Source organism: Camponotus floridanus, unplaced genomic scaffold (genome assembly GCF_003227725.1).
Source record: "Camponotus floridanus strain SB8 unplaced genomic scaffold, Cflo_v7.5 scaffold5, whole genome shotgun sequence".
In the NCBI taxonomy this organism is placed as follows: domain Eukaryota; kingdom Metazoa; phylum Arthropoda; class Insecta; order Hymenoptera; family Formicidae; genus Camponotus; species Camponotus floridanus.
In genome coordinates this window covers 1,415,653-1,434,208 of record NW_020229658.1, presented here as the reverse complement: position 1 = coordinate 1,434,208, position 18,556 = coordinate 1,415,653, and the positions used below count along the sequence as shown (strand labels likewise).

General features: G+C 35.3%; 2 protein-coding genes across 3 annotated transcripts in view; both read left to right on the top strand.

The window, feature by feature from the left end:
* Nucleotides 1-17,233, top strand: part of LOC105258010 (CCR4-NOT transcription complex subunit 6-like) — a 492,810-nt gene extending 475,577 nt beyond the window's left edge. For both annotated transcript variants that reach the window (XM_011269000.3, XM_011269011.3), the window contains 5 exons: nt 3,584-3,735; nt 15,005-15,235; nt 15,360-15,537; nt 15,638-15,777; nt 15,853-17,233. In XM_011269000.3, coding sequence (XP_011267302.1) covers nt 3,584-3,735; nt 15,005-15,235; nt 15,360-15,537; nt 15,638-15,777; nt 15,853-15,929 — 778 coding nt within the window. In that variant the 3' untranslated portion in view covers nt 15,930-17,233. The remainder of the gene's footprint in view (nt 1-3,583; nt 3,736-15,004; nt 15,236-15,359; nt 15,538-15,637; nt 15,778-15,852) is intronic.
* On the top strand, nt 12,829-14,188 carry LOC105258001 (protein YIPF7). Its single transcript, XM_011268991.3, has 2 exons — nt 12,829-13,192; nt 13,386-14,188. Exons 1-2 carry the CDS (start codon nt 12,961-12,963, stop codon nt 13,943-13,945), a joined length of 792 nt encoding a protein of 263 aa, XP_011267293.1. The 5' UTR covers nt 12,829-12,960; the 3' UTR covers nt 13,946-14,188.
* Nucleotides 17,234-18,556: the final 1,323 nt, after the last annotated feature.

Genomic DNA, 18,556 nt, shown 5'->3' with positions numbered 1-18,556 from the left:
ATAAAAATTCAAAGTATAAAAATATCTATATTTTACTACCTACCCTCTCTTTACAAACATTATACATTAATTTTAATATCTTGTCATTCTTCAGTCGTGCTTTTCTAAAATGGTTCCAACTTTTTAATGTAAATTATAACATCTCTTGTAATTAATTATTCTTCTGCAATAGCTGAGGAGAAAAAAGCAGTATAAAATATATGTAACACGATAATCGAGGGTAGATAATTAATTTTAAAGCAATTTAATTTAAATATTCAAAATTGTTATATGCGAGGATTTACATATTGCTTTTAGCCTTTGAAAGGATGTTCCATTAATTCGTCATTTTCCTATCACGGCGAGCGTTCTAATTGCCTCGCGTTGAAGAAAAAGAAAAACGATTATCGACAGTCTCGATTCTCCGGCGATCCCTCGATTTATTAAGAGGCGTGGTAATTTAATTAATAAACGCATGACGGCGCAACAGAAAACTCTGTCCAATTTAATACAGTTATCGATCACGCGCGATCGAATACTTTGCGAGCAAATGCGTCTTGAAATTCCTCGAAAGGATTTCATTCGTCAAGACTCACAACGCACACATACATATATGACAACAATAAAGCAATTTAAAAAAATTTGAAAACGAATTGATTTTTAAAACAATAACCAATTATTCCTGTGTATAGTTATACAGCCTTTTTTCTCGTATTTTTGAAATCGATATGTATGATTTTATTTGTATTTTTTTAATTAAAAAAAAAACGTAGTTTTATATATGTATATATACAAGAGTAACAATACAAATATGAAATATTTGTCGTGAAAACACTTCGTTACTTTGATAAAAAAATCCGGTGATGAAATAATTTTTCTAATTATTCGTTATAATTATCTTCGCAAGATTTCACATTTCGAGAGAGAAATACGGTTATTATAGAAGATTATCTTCATCACCTTCGCGAAATCAATTATAAAGCCGGCTCCGCTTATCATCGCCTCGATACCGGAAAGAGCTGAGATCTCCCAAAGCGCGACATTTAATTTCAAGCGGGATGAAAGACGCGTCCGCTCGTAATTTAACAAAACGTCGCGCACATGTCTGGCGTGTAATAACGTCATGGTAATCCAATATCGCGTCAGATAGTAACGCGCGTCGTAAATTGCCGTTCGTGTTTAATAGAAAAGCGAACGCGTCGCTTCGCAAGCGCGTCTTTTTTTTATTTGATAAATTAACCGGAAATCGATAGATTTCCCTTATGAAATATCTACGTACACTTGAGAACACAAGAATCTTAGATGCTATAAAATACGAGAAACGTAAAACCGGCACAAATGAATGAATAATCTTAATTATGCGTGTGAGTAAAAAATTTAATTGCACCGAAATTTACGCGCGTAAAATGGTTCCTATAGATTTGATATTGAAAGCGAGAAAATGTTACGTGGTACACGACGTTCAGATTTCAATGACTCGATATACACGAAATTATTGGCATGTTGCGGCAACGTCGATACACACAAATTGCCTTTGCGACGGCATCGAATGGAACGTCGCAGCTGCACACCGTCTATAACGCATTAATCATCGCGGCCGCCGGTCGCTACCCGAGATATCTATTTCGACTAATGCTTATTTTCAGAGTATCTCGTGACATAATGGCAGGTCTCCGCGATATCGCGTCGCAATGCCAACCCCCGGGGCTATCAAACCACGAGCGCGACGATTAATGCGCCCCTATACATATGTGCAACGGTTCCCTTTATAACCCACCCCGTCGTAAATAGCTCGAGCGAAGTAAATGTGTCTCTGTGCGACAATATTAAGGCCGATGGCGACGAATAAGTCTCCCTCTCTCTCTTCCCTCCCGTCCGTTTTAAACGCTTCCGCGGTAGGTTACGCACGGTTTTAACCCTTCATCACTTCATCGTTTGTAATATTAAACATTCTGTATTTAATTAATCTGGAGTATTCATCACTCGAGTATAATAATTTTTATTTGGGGTGGAATTGTTCGATGAATCGTGTCTTGAATAAAAATATTTTTCTCGAGATATTTTACTTCATTAAGACACGTAAAAGAGAATTCTGTGTGATTTAATAACTTAAAAATTGGTAAAAATTGTCATCTCGCACGCAGGAATTGGAGATCCCTGCGATTGTCTGATCAAAACGCGCTTGTACTACTGCGGGCGCGAAGCCGCGACATGATTCGCATGACTTTCCATTCACGTTCCTTTCCTCTCTCGCCGCCTCGCCGTGAATTTCCTCGGCCGAAGGTGATGAGGAGAAAGAGAAAGAAGAAGGAGCTTACGGTCTTGCTTTTACGGCTTGCAAAGACGCAGCCATCGATTTCAATCCGGCTGAACAACGCGACCAAATCGACCGAACCAAATCAACGCTCGCGCGATGAGCGTAAAGTTCAACTCGCGTTCAATTTCCGCCTTCGGCGCTCGCCCCTCGATCATTCCCGGCTTTATTGCCTCCTCGCGGATTATACGGCGCAATGTCCAAGTGCCGTTTAAAAAAGGAGAGAAAAAAAGAAGAGAAAAAAAAACGAGGAAAGTTTAATGTCCGCGCAGGACGCAACAACAGCGATAAAATTCTACGATCCATTAGACGATAAATATTTTTCGAGCGCGTTAAGTTTTATTCCTTCGCGAATGAGGAAGAATAATTGCACAATCTTTGTATGAAACTTTACATTCTCTTATGTGTTTTTAAATTTTAATTACATAAAATCGTATTTTTGTTCCCGATCTTCGTGTTAAGGAATTTTCTCTTCGATTCAAAGGTGAAACAGTGAGATGTTTCCGACAGTGGGAAATCAATTATGTAGAATTTTCATCGCGATCCCTTTTCTTATTTTCGGCCAGTCTTAACTTAATCCTCTTCCTTCCGCTTGGAGCGACTCCGGATGACGGTGATTCAATCTTGTTTGCGACTAAGGAGACACTCGCCCGGAGACGGAAGGAGGGATGATGGCTCGTAATGGGTATTCGGGGAAGAATATATTTCTCAAGCATACGTGCCGCACATATAAGAAAGGGGAGAGAAAAAGTTAAGGCATTCTACATCGCGTACGTGATACGCCTTTCTCTGGCTGCGACGAAAATCGCCTGATACCGACGAGACGTTACTTCTCGTCGTATCTAAGTTGTACTGCGAGCGGGTCTCACCGAGTCTTTCTCTACGTATCTACGTCACGGGACGAAATTGAGTCTCGCCAGCCCTTTACTGAGACTTAAACGACCGATTGAGAAAGGACCGGAATTCTTTTCCAGACACATAGTTTCGCGCGATTCGCTGACTCGATGACTCATGCTATCACTGCGATGACAATTGATATTATCTTTGATGCAACGAAAAGGGAATTTAACCCTCCTCTGCTACACTTGATTAATTCTAAGAAGTCTTGGTATACAATCTATTAATTGTAGATTCCTTCACACATGTTTTTTTCCGAATTTATTTTACGCGCAAGTGGAATTGATTTTTATATTAAACAAATTTTTAAAAACTCCAAAAATAAAATAGCAACTTATATCTATCGATTCAAATTTATCTCTTTCTCACGTATTCTTTATTTTATTTTTGCAGATTTTCTCTGATAAAAGAGCATTTAGTCGAATTCAATCAATTGGCGATGGCGAACGCGGAGGGTTCGGATAATATGTTGAATCGAGTCATGCCCAAAGATAACATCGGACTGGCTGCATTACTTAGGACTAAGGAAGCCGCTTGGGACAATGGTGAGTGCACTTGAGATTTACATCTTCTCGTATATTTACAGAATATTATTTACAGAAATAGCTTAGATAAATTAGAATATAAGTGTATTTGATATTCTCAATTTGAATCATATTTGGAAATTTGATACTTGTTTTTTGCAAGTTTTTTTAGAGAATATAAAATAAGTTTTAAAATTATTTAACCTTTTTATCGTAAGAATCAAATCAAATTTCCATTTCGGGACCGACAAAAAAGGTTACTGGAGCATTCAAGTTTGCGAATATTCGCTAAATCGTCTTGAAGCAAAAGATAATTAAAGATTGCGTATACGATTGATGGGAAAATAAAAAAAAGATAGAGGCGGCAGACGCTAACTGAGCATCTGCTCGTTTTATACACACCCACCGATGATTCGCGCGTATCTAGTCGCGTGTTTGCACACCCTGAAACACGAAAGTAATTAACGCGTCGGTCTCTCGGTAACCGATGAAGCTGCTAGATTACTACTAGACGCGCGCAATATACAGAAGTCCGTTTTTCCCGCGTCCGTGGAAGCTCGTGCGCTCGATGATTGAAGCGAGTAAATCGAGCACGGTACTCCGATCCGGTATACACAGGGTGACCCAACATTACATAAAGTTTGCACACCGTGTGTTTGATTTTTTCTTAACATAAATCTGCAAAATGATAACAATAATATTTCAATTATATGAAAGAAAAATTGAAAATTTTTATTCTGTTGAATTTTAAGATTCTGCTAGTTATATCAAAATTCCTTATTCCTTATTCTGTCATAAGTAGATAAATATAACATGTATTTTTTCACAGAATTTTAATTCATAATTAAAGCAAATCGCGCGATTATCCAAATTTTTCCAGATTTATAAAGATGATTAATCAAACGTTTGATGATTAATCAAACGTTAATTTCTCGAAGGGAACGTGGCGAGACTGGGACACCTTGTATAGCAAGTGTATCGCGGAATGCGCGAGTAAACCAGGTCTGAGATTTATATGGTGCCCCAAAGGTCGAGAACGGGCTCTTACGGCTCACTTGGACGCGTCGGAACGTGCTTTCGTTAATGAGCCCGCGTTACATTAATCCATACCCGGCGCAACGACTGGTCGGGAAAAAGCCGCGAACTCTTTTCGTTCTTATCCGAGAAGGAGCAATCGATCGCATTCGCGAAACGACTCCTGCGCGCTTCCTGCGCTACGGTTAACACCTGATTAGCTTCTCGTACACATCGGAAGTTATTACCGCAACGTAAATCACTATGGCGGGTGCTAGATTATCAAATTGTAAACGTTCTTTCTATTTGCACATACACTGAGTAAAAGAAGTTGTTAATTTGATCAAACCGTTTAACTAAATTATTTTTTTAATTGAAATATTTAAATATTTAAGTTAAATAACTGTTATGTTAAATTTAATATTAAATAGTTATTAATTTAAATATTATAGTTAAATATTTTAATTTAAAAAATAATAATTTAGTTAAATCGTTAAATGGTTTAGCCAAGTCAACAACTTTTTTTTTCTCAGTGTACAGATATAATATTTTAATATAAATTTGAAATTATTGCAAGATATTTGCTTACATATTATGAATATAAATTTTTATGAACATTTGTATAAAATTTTAAGGTTTTTCAAGCGCTTTTTGAAACGCTCACTATCATGGTTAAACATTCTCATAGACTTTTGTAAAGTTTCTTATTCGTAAAAATGACGAATATTAGACTTTCTAAATTTTCAAAAAAAATGATCGCAATTACGGTAAGAATTTTTACAGACATCTGTAGAAATGTACACGCTCACATTCGCGCAATAGTAGCAAACATTTTTCAAGTTCTCGAAAAAAATGTAGAATCTCTGATCCTCTCTCTTGATCCGAGAGAATTTTCACGCGAATGGAATTAATTCGGCTACTCGTGTCGAGAACTTGGTGACTCACGGCAGTTCTAAACTTCTCCAAATTTCGCAGAGTATATACTCGCATCGCGTTTCTCGCTTTGAAACCGTCGCTCAACTTCCTTATATATACTTCAGACTTGGTCAATTGAATAATCAGAGAACATGGAGTGACCCAACTAAGCTGACAGCACTCGGGCGAATAAACAGTCTAATTAAATATAATCGAATATGTTCATTGCCCTCTTGATGAACCTTAATATGGCACATTTCTCAAATTCTAATTAATATTCCTCGTTTTATTCGAAAAATGTTGCTCTTTTATTAAGTCGCGTAAGAAAAATCACACGTACACAAGAATGTTTACACGTGCAGCTAACTTTCGAGGAAAATATATGTAATTGTAAGGTTCGCTTCAGTACTTAAATGCGCGATAAGGATACTCGCATAGGTCGATGTTCTCTCGCGCAGATAGATGCGCTCGCGCCGAGGGCGAGAGTATCGAGATTAAATCTCGATCGAAGAGCTAAAATCCATGTAACCATGCCAGTGGGCCGCGATTAATGATCTCTCTTGCTCGAATACGAGAGCAAGCCCGAGATCTCGCATCCTTTCAGCCTTATGTGGGACCGAGCTGATAGTCTCTCCGGCTCGGTTCGTGAAAAAGATGACCCGTTCCGAAGGAACATCCCTGTTCGGCGAATCTCTATTGGTCGGACTAATAGTGTACCATCAGCGGTACTAATAAACCGATATCAGCTGCCGGCGAACGATGAACGATGCGCCATTCGGAGATATATAAGGGGAGCAAGCGGATCGTTTATCGCAGGTACGCCCACGATTCGTCGGATTCTTTTTCATGTGTAAAAATTTCAAGACGGCATCGTTCATCATTCCTTAAAGACGGCTTCTTAAGGTCTCTGACAGTACTTCGAGTAACGCTGCAAAAATCAGGCATCCCGCTCTTTAAATATTTTTTAATCTCGTACGTGTGTTTCATATAAATACATTTCAGACGCAAGTAATAAAAATCGATGGTGTAGAATAGAGAATTCATGCACTGAGAAAAACATCTGGTTGCATTAATTAGAAATGTAACTAAAATCTGGTAGATTCAATCAATGTCTGTTGGAAAATGGACGAATCAGAATTCTTTTAGGAATTACCAGATGAGTATGATTAATTTCTTTAAATTTGTCAAATTTTTCTTGGTAATAATATTAAATTTACAAAAAAATGGCATCACCGTGTCCATGTATAATTAATATAACAAGAAGTTTTATAGATTCAAGTAGAAAATATTAACCAAATACTTGTAGTAAAGTCTATTAAGCGTTCTAGTTATGAAAAATCTAGGCTTATCGTGATAATTAGAAATTCTGCTCGGTTTAACTAAAATGCCTTCTATTAGATAGTTATACATCTGGTATGGTTGGTACAATCAAACGATTTTTCTCAGTGTGCTGGATAAATCTTTCAATTATACGACAATTATAACTTATATGCGGAGGATATTCTAGAATTAGAACGAATGTATTTTTTCAGGCTTGCGTCCATCTTTTTTCTCTTATTGTTAGTGCGAAGAATAGAAAGCCAGCGTGACTTTACGCGCGGTTAACCGGCTGAAAGTTTCTCCGGCTAAAATGCCGCTGAATTCATTCAGATCCCACGGGATTATTCTGTGCTACCGAGGATATAGTTCTGCCGTCCAAGCGGAATACATTTAGATACGATGCGGCGATACCAAATATCGAATTTCTCGGTGGTAAGGAAACACGAGAGAGCTCAATTATTCTCGGAGTAATCAACCGATGCGCGATCACGTCTAGAAAATTAGAGCAGAGTCTCTAAAAGCGACGTAAACGTATCTAGACGGTATTAAGATAAAACGACGTTAATAATTCAAGGTTTGTGTAAATAATTCAAAGTTTCATTACGGAGAGATTTTCCGTAATAGGAGAATTTCTGTAATGGGAGAAATCTCTCCTCTCTCCCACCCTCCCTCTCTCCCATCGCACATCAAAGAGTCATATAACGAGAATGTGTTAAAATATTACATTTTGTTAATTAAAAATTCAAAAGAGATTCTCAGTGTTTCCTATATTATATCATATGTGCGTATTTTATTTATTTATAAATCACTTGTAATTCCGATTGATAAAAAAAAAATATTGGATCTTTTCTGAAAAAGAGACACGAGTGCATTTAAATGATTGAAAACGCGGATATATTCGTGTCGCCGCGTAACGTTACGATGATTCGTATTTCCATGACCTCGTTGCAATCGGCAGATAAATCGTTGGGTAATTGAATCCGCGGGCTGGAGCGAGTAACCGCGAGTACCACGTCACACGACATTCGTTACACGCGAGACACCTTGTCGCTTAATTAATCGCGCTCGCGGCACGATTCGCATCCCGCGAGAAGAGTGCACTCGCCTCGGATGCACGCGTTGCATTCTCGCCCGAGGCGGATGAAGTAACGGCAGCGACAAGCTCCGTCTCTCTCTCTCTCATCTGCGCGCGAGCTTTATAAATTCGCGGGCTGCACAGAGATGCCGGGACACCGATCCTATCTCGAACGAGCATCTCTCGAACGAGTGTTCATCTCCGCGTGTCACCCTGTCCGATTTTTCACTGATATATTGAATCGCCGTGCACTAAAAACTGCGCAACTATGTGCGTATGCATAATTAAGCGCGTGCTTCAAGCGTGGGTTTTGTATTTTTCCACATTGCGCGATAGCGTGTCTCCTACAGGCTGTTTCATTAATACGTATATATATGTCTATCGATTACACAGGCCTGTGAAAAAGAGGGTCAAAATTTTCTTTTAAGATGCAATAGTGATTTTTCACGTAATTTTGTGCGTTGAATCCGAATCCGGCCGCCGAATTTGCGTAGCACGTCCGATTTTTGAATTTTGTAGTTGAATAGCTCAAAAATCGCTATTTTGGCCAATTTCATGAATTTATTATGAGTAAACCAAATTTTTTGAAATGTTTCTGTCAATAGCATCGTATAGTACTCACTTTCATCTTTCGAATCCACTTTCGATTACTGCCGCACGATTTTTTTTCGCTGAGATATATAAGTATGACGTTGTAAGAAAATTTACGTTAAAGAAAATTTATATAGACATCAATATGGTAGATCCATGATTTTGAAATTTGAAAAGATTGACATATGTCAGGTTTGGCCAAAAAAGTATATATATTGTAAAGAAATATCTAATACAGTTGTTACACAAGTTGAAAGGCAAAAGTGAATATTATACGATGCCATTGGCAGAAATATTTCAAAAAATTTGGTTTATAATACCCACAACAAATTCATGAAATTGGCCAAAATAGTGATTTTTGAGCCATTCAATTACAAATTACTCAAAAACGTGACGTGCTACGCAAATTCGGCGGCCAGATTCGGATTCAGCGCACAAAATTACGTCGGAAATCACTATTCAGCATCTTAAAAAAAAAACCTCGCAGGCCTGTGTTATTATTGGCGTATTAATATATATTTATTATCATGTATTATTAGCGTCATTTATATTTTATTATTCATTATTATTATTAACGCGATAAAAATAAAGTAGGATTTAAAGTGTGAAATATTTGCGACTTGTGTAAAGTGTTTTTGTCGTATTGCTTATGAAATTATTAACGACATTGTATTTAAGATCCACTCTTTAAAACAAAATTTTTGCACGATATTTAATTGACATTCTTGCGAAAAGTTTCAAAATTCGACTATCGTGTTTTGGAACGTTCTGTAAATTCGCTGGAGAATATGACATATCGGTATCGGATGTCTCATTAAACACATCACAACGGTTTAATTGGATAGGCGACTTTCAAATATTATCCGCGACGACGAAATGAACTTTCCTCGGAGTGACGCTCGTAATCATTCACCAGCGCGCTTTAATACCGGATACATCGTTCTCGCATATGCATATTAATGCAAAGCGAGCGGCGAGAGATTTGCGTAAAGTAACGTGGCGCGAGAGTCGGAGACAAATCTATCATTAATGACAGCGTATTGGCATTTAATGATTTTTAGATATCGCAATCTTTTAACAATATCAACACTGCAGCTTCTTTATTTTTATCACATTTGTTTCAATTTTAGCTCGCAATTTTTTGCCTTCATAGTCATATTTAAATTGCGTTTTGTGTTCCTGGTGACTGTATCATTTTTATTGATTTTGATATGCACACGCATGCGAATGTATCTAATCGATACATATATTATATACACCTTCTAGTGTTCTTCTATTTTTTTCAAACGAATAAAAATAAATTTCCATTATTACCGATATAAAATTAATTAGATATCAATATCAATATTATGTATATGCGTTGTATTTTCCGGTCAGGTTATTTTAAAAATTCTGGAAAATTAGCCTCCGATTTCGTCGACCCTTCATAAAAGCCAGTTCGTAGATTGCAGGGTCCCTGCCTGATATAAAAGCTTCTCTTGCCCAAGAGGCATTCGAGGAAAGGGGATAGAACGGATATTGATTCCCTCAGTAATTTACGAGACTGTTCCCAGTTCGACCCGGCGAATGCCGGTTCGCGGGTTCGATTGTCGTACAACCGCCATTCGAAGAGGTACCTTAACCCTCTATTCTAATCTAGCCTGATTTACACCCCGGAATATCCGTATTGCCAATGGCGAACAGCCGTGTTACCGACTTCTCTTAATCCTGCCTTACGCAATATGAGGGCGACTAGTACAACTCACACGATGAATTTCGAGATAGCAATGGGACTATTTTATTTCCCACAACGCCTTGGGGCATTTAAACTTCTATCTTGCTTCTCTATACGCTTGTGGTAAATACTATTTTTCATTTGATTTTTAACAAATAATTTTTTATTTATTTATTTTTTTTATTTTTTTTATCCCTAACAAAGCTTGCAAAGTAACGATCTTGTTTTTTTCGCGCAAGTTTCTCTCGTAGAACGAGCGATTCTTGCGGAATGTTTCTGCGAAGGAACGTGGTGTGAGAGATTGAAGACGCAAGGCGAAACAGCTGCTTGAGTAGGGTTAATCTGTAAGGTCCGATAGTAAAAGCGGATTCTCGCGGGCGCAATTAAACGGGGCGGATTTACGATATTGTGTTCGAAAGGACAGAGTATACCCCCCGGATCTCACACGGGGGTATTAAATAACGATTTTTGCGCCCGATAATCCTCGAGAGGGTCGGAGGAGATCGCCATGGACTCGAAGAGAAGTGAAAAAGAGAAAAGTGAAGAAGAACTTAAGGACGTTTAATCCTCAGGGTTGGACGCGATTTTTGCAATAAAGCCAATTTTTTTGCTCGGACAACTCGAAAGTTATATTAAAAACTTTTCACAAAGTATCGCAATTAAATTAAAAGTTATTATATTAAATAGATGAAGTACTTCAACTTTTTAAATAAAGTATTAAATTTATAAATCAATTTGACATTTTATATACATATAAATATAAGTATGTATATAATAAATAAAAAATATATAAATAAATATAATTAAAGAAATAAATAAATATATATATATATATATATATATATATATATATATATATTTAATTATCAAATTTTTTTTGAAAGCTGTTTCTATTAAGTTTATTCGCGCATATCCTTTTTCTAATTTCAAAGAAAAAAATTTATCTACAAGATCTAAAGGATTTTTTTTTCTATTGGGATAATTATTATTAAATTCTTGGCGATATACACATTATTACATTTAACATATTTAATATTTATACATTGTTTTGCTTTAATCATAGTAATAATGTTAATCGGAAATTAAATCACTCTTCGGTAACTTTTCCAAATACATTAAATGATTCACTCATAGGACGATTAATAGAAGGGTTGACATATCGGTCGATTTCCGATAATGGGAGGAGCTCAAGCATTAATTTCGAATGGCCATCTCAGAATCCGTTAGCATCTCCTTCATCGCGCGAATGACTTTACTTCCTGCCACGTGTCGGGAAACTAACTTAAGTCATGGGTGAGTTAATATACTGTAAAAGCTAAATTAATATACTGAATTACTATGTCGTGAGATCATCAATATACACAGCGGAGAAGGGATATTATAGTATCCGATAAAATTATGACGCTCTTCATCTTCATGTTGTCTATACTTTGCCGTGCTTGAGAAACTTATGTCCCAGGCAAACTTAAATCAATATTTAAAAAAAAATTGGGATTATATGTTACAAAGTTATATGAAAAGCTCTTCGTCATCTCCATTTATTTTTATAGTTTTAAGACAGTTTGAAAAAACAAACATTTTCTTGGGAACATATTCTACGCCGTGTATACTTGTTGCGGCAAAGTGTTCTCAAGTCGAGCGATTTCCAGTACTCTTGTCAGCCAACGGCAAAGGAATTTATCGACAAGGGAAAATAAATACAGCATTAATTTACCGTAATTGGCAACGAAAGTATTAGCAGCGTTAATTTACGGGTCTTATTAAAGACCGAGCCGAGACTCCAAACCGACGTTTTCGGGATTTACACACTCTTAATGTTGATAAATGTTCTAGTTGTGTACCAATAACTTAGCACTGAGTATCGCGTAGCTGCTCCTTTTCATCTTAATCACCCTTGCAATTAATAACGAGACGTAAGAGGGAGATTGTGAATTCAACTCACACAAAATACGACGAATTTGCGCAACAAGATTATGTATACATGTTTTTTGATAAATGTTTGATACATGTTTTTTGATAAATATATATCAAATTTATATTTTTCTCTACTTTTTTTCAATTAAATTTATATTTTTATCTTTTCTCTATTTATTTTAAAAAATTTTTGAAAATAATATTATTCTTTTACACATTTATGTGCAATCACTTAAACATATATAATTAAATCATTTTTAATAATATGATTATAATATATATAAAAGAATGATGATATTATAAAAAAGATTTTTAAAAAATAAATAGAAAAGACAAGAATACAGATTATACAAGATCAAGAAACACTTGAAGACTGATTCAACAATTATAAAAAATTATAAAGAAGTGAAGAAATGAAAAAGATACAACAATCATTTAAATAAGTAATCAGTATTACTCGAGAAGAAAAATTATGTACTTGGATAAAAATAATTTCTTTCTCTCGAATTGCAACTAAACTACCGAATGTCGCTAAAGCAGCGCTCTGCAATATTACTGTTACCTCGCAATAAATGAAGTGACCTAACCTCTGCTGACGTTTACGACGGGTTGATGTGTCAACATTCCAAATAACTCGAAGCATCTCAAAGTCAAGGAGACTCGAATCTATAAAGAAGAAACGTAACCATAAAACGTCGGCGGGATGTCCGGTTACACCGGCCAGGACAATACCTATTGGACCCAATCGCCACCGTTGCCACAGGGCCAATTCAACTTCGAGTCGTCCGGTTTCGGTCAACCTAACCAGCAATTCGAATTCCAGACCTACAACGAGCAAGCGACTGGCGATTATTCATATGGGCGCAAGAGTTTTCTCGATCCTACGCAAAGCTCCTATAGCAGCGATCTATTCACGCAGGATGATTATGCGAGAGGTAGAAAAATATGATGAATTTGTTCCTCGATCATCTGATCCTCGAGCAGATGTTAGCACAGTCAGATTAATGACGAGACGAGCGAGAACCCAAGCGCTGAAAATATAAGATATTTCGAACCATGTATTCGATACGTCTGCTCGAGAATCATTGATTATTGCTAAAAGAAATCTTCATGATACCGAATTTGCAGGCACCACCGGCTTCGAGGAGGAAGAGGACGAGCCGCCTCTATTGGAAGAGCTCGGCATCGATCCCGACAGAATAATGCAAAAAACTCTGGCTGTATTGAATCCCTTCCACAGGAAAGGACAGATCGATGATGCGAATTATCTGTTGCAAGATTCAGACTTGGCGGGACCTGTGGCATTTTGCTTAGTCCTCGCAGCGTTTCTGCTGCTAGCCGGTTCAAAAGCGCACTTTGGCTATGTATACAGCTTAGCCATGACCTCTTGCATACTTATGTATATCCTGCAGTCTTTGATGAGTAGTAGCTCTAACATCACGCTGTCGTCTGTCGCATCTGTACTGGGCTACTGTTTGTTGCCCGTAGTTGTTCTGGCGGGTGTTGGCGTCTTTACTACGTTGCGAGGCCCGATTGGCTTGATTTTCGCGATCTTGGCCGTCGCTTGGGCATCTTTGTCCGCTTCTAGACTTTTCTCCACCATGTCAGGAGAAGAGGATCAGAAGCTTCTCATAGCATACCCATGTCTGCTTCTCTATGGTGTATTTACATTGATAATAATATTTTAAGTCAAAAGTTGATTGAATTGTATGTATATTTATAGGATTTACATCCATCTATAATTAAACTTTTTGTATCTGAACAGGAAAAATATCTTGTTCATATACAGATTGCCATTAATTGTGTAATAAAGTGAAATTTATTTAAATTTGTATTTTCTATAATTGTACTATTAATAATGAACTGTCTCGTAAATGTGTTAATTATTGGTAACAGTTAAAAGAATACATAATTTATATATATAAGTTTTTGCAGTTTCTTGAATAATTTAAACTATTTTAAAAAACATACGATTGGAGATATGCTTATATTTTAAGAGTAAGAAATATTCGAGAGCGGATATTATATTTGTTGTAAACGTTAGATTAACACACATTTGTTATACAATTTCTAAATAAAGTTTATGACCTTAATTTGTGTTATCTTTGTTATTTAAATATCATTGTCATGTTTGTTAAACATAGGAATAATTTTCAAGCTAGAGATCTAATTATTATATCTTATTTCTCTCTTTTCAAGGACATGAAAAATAAACATCTATATATCTCTATTTTAAAAGCATAATAATGATTCTTAGCTGCTCAGAATTAATTTTTTTATTATTCTTATAATTAAATATATATCTTTTAATTGATATAACGAAAGCTCATATACAAATAAATTTATTATTATACATAGCATTTAAACTTTGACACAATATTTTAATTTTTCCATTAATACATTTTACAAATATGTAGTATAATTATTAAAGATCAATTAAATTTTAATGATAATTAAGATGCTGATCTTATAAAAATTATTATATAATTCTTCTATATTATAATATAATTATTCTACATATCATGTAATAAATTCGTGAAGGCAGCAAACAAACATATTATATGTATATTTTTATATTATTACAATTCATAGATATAAGATTATAAATATATCATTTCATTTTTTATTTTTTATTTCTTTTTCTCAAATTATACCTGAAAATATACCTGAAAATTTAATATGTTTGCATGTTATTTGATTATATATCTGGATACAATTGATCAGATTATTTCTTTTTCTTTCTGCAGGTGTTCCATCGGACCCGGCACAAGTGCAACAACCAATTTTAGTTTGTACGGCTCACATCCATTGGGATCCCGAATTTTGCGACGTGAAATTAATACAGACGATGATGCTGAGCAATGAATTACGTTCCATTTTGGACCAAGCTGGTCAGTCGTTCAGACCCGGCCATAAGCCTGATTCTTCCAATGTTCAACTGCTACTTTGTGGCGACTTCAATTCCTTACCTGATTCTGGTATACGCATGTTTATATTAGCAATTTCTTTTTTTAAACGATCTCTTGTATTTATTAATACTTGGTAATAAATGTATGTAGTCTGTGGTAAAAATAATATTAATAACAATAAATTGCTCCACAGGTGTGATCGAGTTTCTTACATCCGGACGTGTGGCGGCCGATCATCGTGATTTTAAAGATTTAGCGTACAAATCGTGTTTACAAAAGATCTCTGGCTGCGATAAACCTAACGAATTCACGCATTCTTTCAAACTTGCATCTGCCTATAGCGAAGACATTATGCCCTATACCAACTATACGTAAGAATAATCTATTTTTTATCTTTCCATGTGCACATATATATATATTTTTATATATATTCGGATATTTGTTTTAATATATGCTTTTTCGCGTTTTCAGATTCGAATTTAAAGGCATAATAGACTACATTTTCTATTCGAAGCAAAGTATGGTACCACTGGGCCTCCTAGGTCCATTGAGCCCAGAGTGGTTTAAAGAGCATAAAGTAGTAGGATGCCCTCATCCTCATGTCCCATCTGGTAAATTTACATATGTTTCAGATTGCTTTCTTCCTTCGATGAGACTAAAAGTAATGTCAATACTTTATGTTTCAGATCACTTTCCTCTGTTAGTGGAGTTGGAAATGACACCGACAGTAGGAACAAGCAATGGTTTGATCTCACGCAGGTAGCAGCCGCTGCGATCTAGACCCAAATAACCATAAAAAGGCGAGAAATCAATAAGGAAGGTTAAAAGAGGGAAACGAAAGAATTTGCATCACTTCTTCTCTACTTACTTCTGGCTCTAGCAATATCATTCGCAGTCGACTTATTACTCTTACTACAATAGAGCGAACATTATACATATAAATACTCCATACATTGCCGCACATTCAACCAACAGCAATTGCTGTCGTTGAGACGCCGACGAACACACAATTCTAATGACCAGGTGAAGGGAGCCGTGTTGTAATGCGTTTAGCTAGCCCATGTATAGTGTATTGCATTTTTAAGAGCTAACTCACTCTCCCATGCCTAAGAATTATTGTAACCTCTCTATTTACCATCATAATATGTATGTGTAGATACCTATTTTCCTACAAAAAGTAAAGAAAGAGAAAATGACGATATTCCGATCAAGAAGCCTCTGTGATATCAACATTTAACACAATTGGAACAAATTAACGTATTTACTAATAAACAAAACTAGTAGAGCGTCTTACTAGGTAGAGAGAGAAAGAGAGAGAGCGAGAGAGAGAGCGAGCGAGAGAGAGAGAGAAACACACACATCTTAAACAAAACTCCCTCCTCCCCTTCCTAAATGTCATTACAACATTCTCCAAGCCAACCTTTTGATAAGAATGCTGCCATCCAATGAGAGAGAAAAAGAAAAAAAAATTGTATTTTTAAACAAAACGAAAACAAAAAAGCATATGAAAACATACATGCTATACTGGGCTGTGCGAAGTGATTGGAGTGATTGACTTAAAACAATTTCAATGCAAGTACAAATCTGTTCTTATTGGCCACGTATATATTGATATAATATGATAATGTTATATAAGAAAACAAGAAAACATAGATGATATTGTAGCGGGTGTATTTGTAAGTATGATATAATGTAATGATATTCATCATACACATTTGTCATAGCGTCAAAGTAAGATCAGTTCGACATTCGCCCACATTTTAGGTATCCGTTCGATTCCGATTATATTAATGTATATGTGCTCCGTATACCACATAATCCACTACTTGTTAATTCAGTTGCCATCGAAAAACGAGGGAATTTTTATATAATCGCGCGTACGAAAGTTCTCGCGTTTTTCCACAATATTGCATTTCTATCAATCTGTCTCGCTTATTTGTTCTTTTCTATTGTCTTGCAGTGTGCAGTTAATACCGCAGCTACCAAAATATAGATTCTAATCTTATTTTAGTTATCGTAGAAAATGTATTAGACAGTTTTTAATGATAATGTAAAATATGCAATGTTGCATGTGTATAAATATGCGCATGATTATATAATGCAAATATACTTGCATTTAAATATTTTTTTCTAAAATTACCAAGAAAGGTCTGTAATTTTTATTTTCTATTGATTATTTGACATGTGATGCTTCTTAAAATGCAAATAATCAGAATGTGCAATCTGTATACAACCTTTCATGCAGATTTACGGTTTGCTAAAAATTTTATTGGAAAAAAACTTGATATTTTTTTTCATATTGCTATGTATAATTTAATCTGCAAAAAAATTATATCTTTTACAGCAATTGTCTATATTCAAATATAATTTCCTTTTATATATACATATATATATATGTGTGTGTTGTAAATATGACAGTGGGATTTTGCAATTAATGTGTAGCTTGATTTTTTTTATGTTAGGAAAAAAACACAATGTAAAAATTTATTTTAATTTTCTTAATACCGTGCATGTACACATAAATATTCTGTAGTATTATGTTACAAAATCGATATTGTGCTTTGTGCTATATTATATAATTTACTTTTTTTTGGAAATAGTTTACCATGATGTAAAAATACTCATGTTTCCTGAAATGCAATTGCGTCGACTAATTTTTCTTTTTTTTTTTTATAAACAGAGTATACAATGAATACTAAACAATATAACAATGAAATACTATAATTACAGTTCCATATATATACACACGTATATTTTGATAGCATTCACACAAAACAGTATAACGTGTAACATGCACGGGTAACATATTCAGAAAGATAGTTTATTCAGATTATAATTTATCAATTAATAATTTATTTTATGAATATTATAATGGATCTCGTTATATATATGGCATAATCTGTAATTAAGAATGTAAAAAGTTTTCTATTCAAAAACTGATTCATTGAGGATTGTTATTTTAATTTGAGGCCCCGACAACTGAATTATACAAGTAAAGGATTAATTTATCAAAGACATGTGTGTAGTAAATGTTGTATAAAGTAGGTAATTATGCTATAGTTTTAATTATCGAAAGAAGAGATGGCATCTCTTCAATATTTGTATATTCCTTCGTATTAAGCATGTTTTCACATGGCAAACGAATGATTGACGTATGCGAATGATGACGTATTAGTATCAATTGCCGGCTCTGCTTTGGGCCTAATTTAAATTGTCGGAATAAAAAGATATATGACAAGAAAGCAAGATGGCGAATTTCGTTTCAATAATAAAAAACTTTAAAATCTTAATTTGTGCTATCGTATAGAGGAAAGAAAGACACGAAAAGAGCACGATAATAATCATTTTTAACTCGCTCCTCTTTTAATATTATGATGTATCACACGTAGC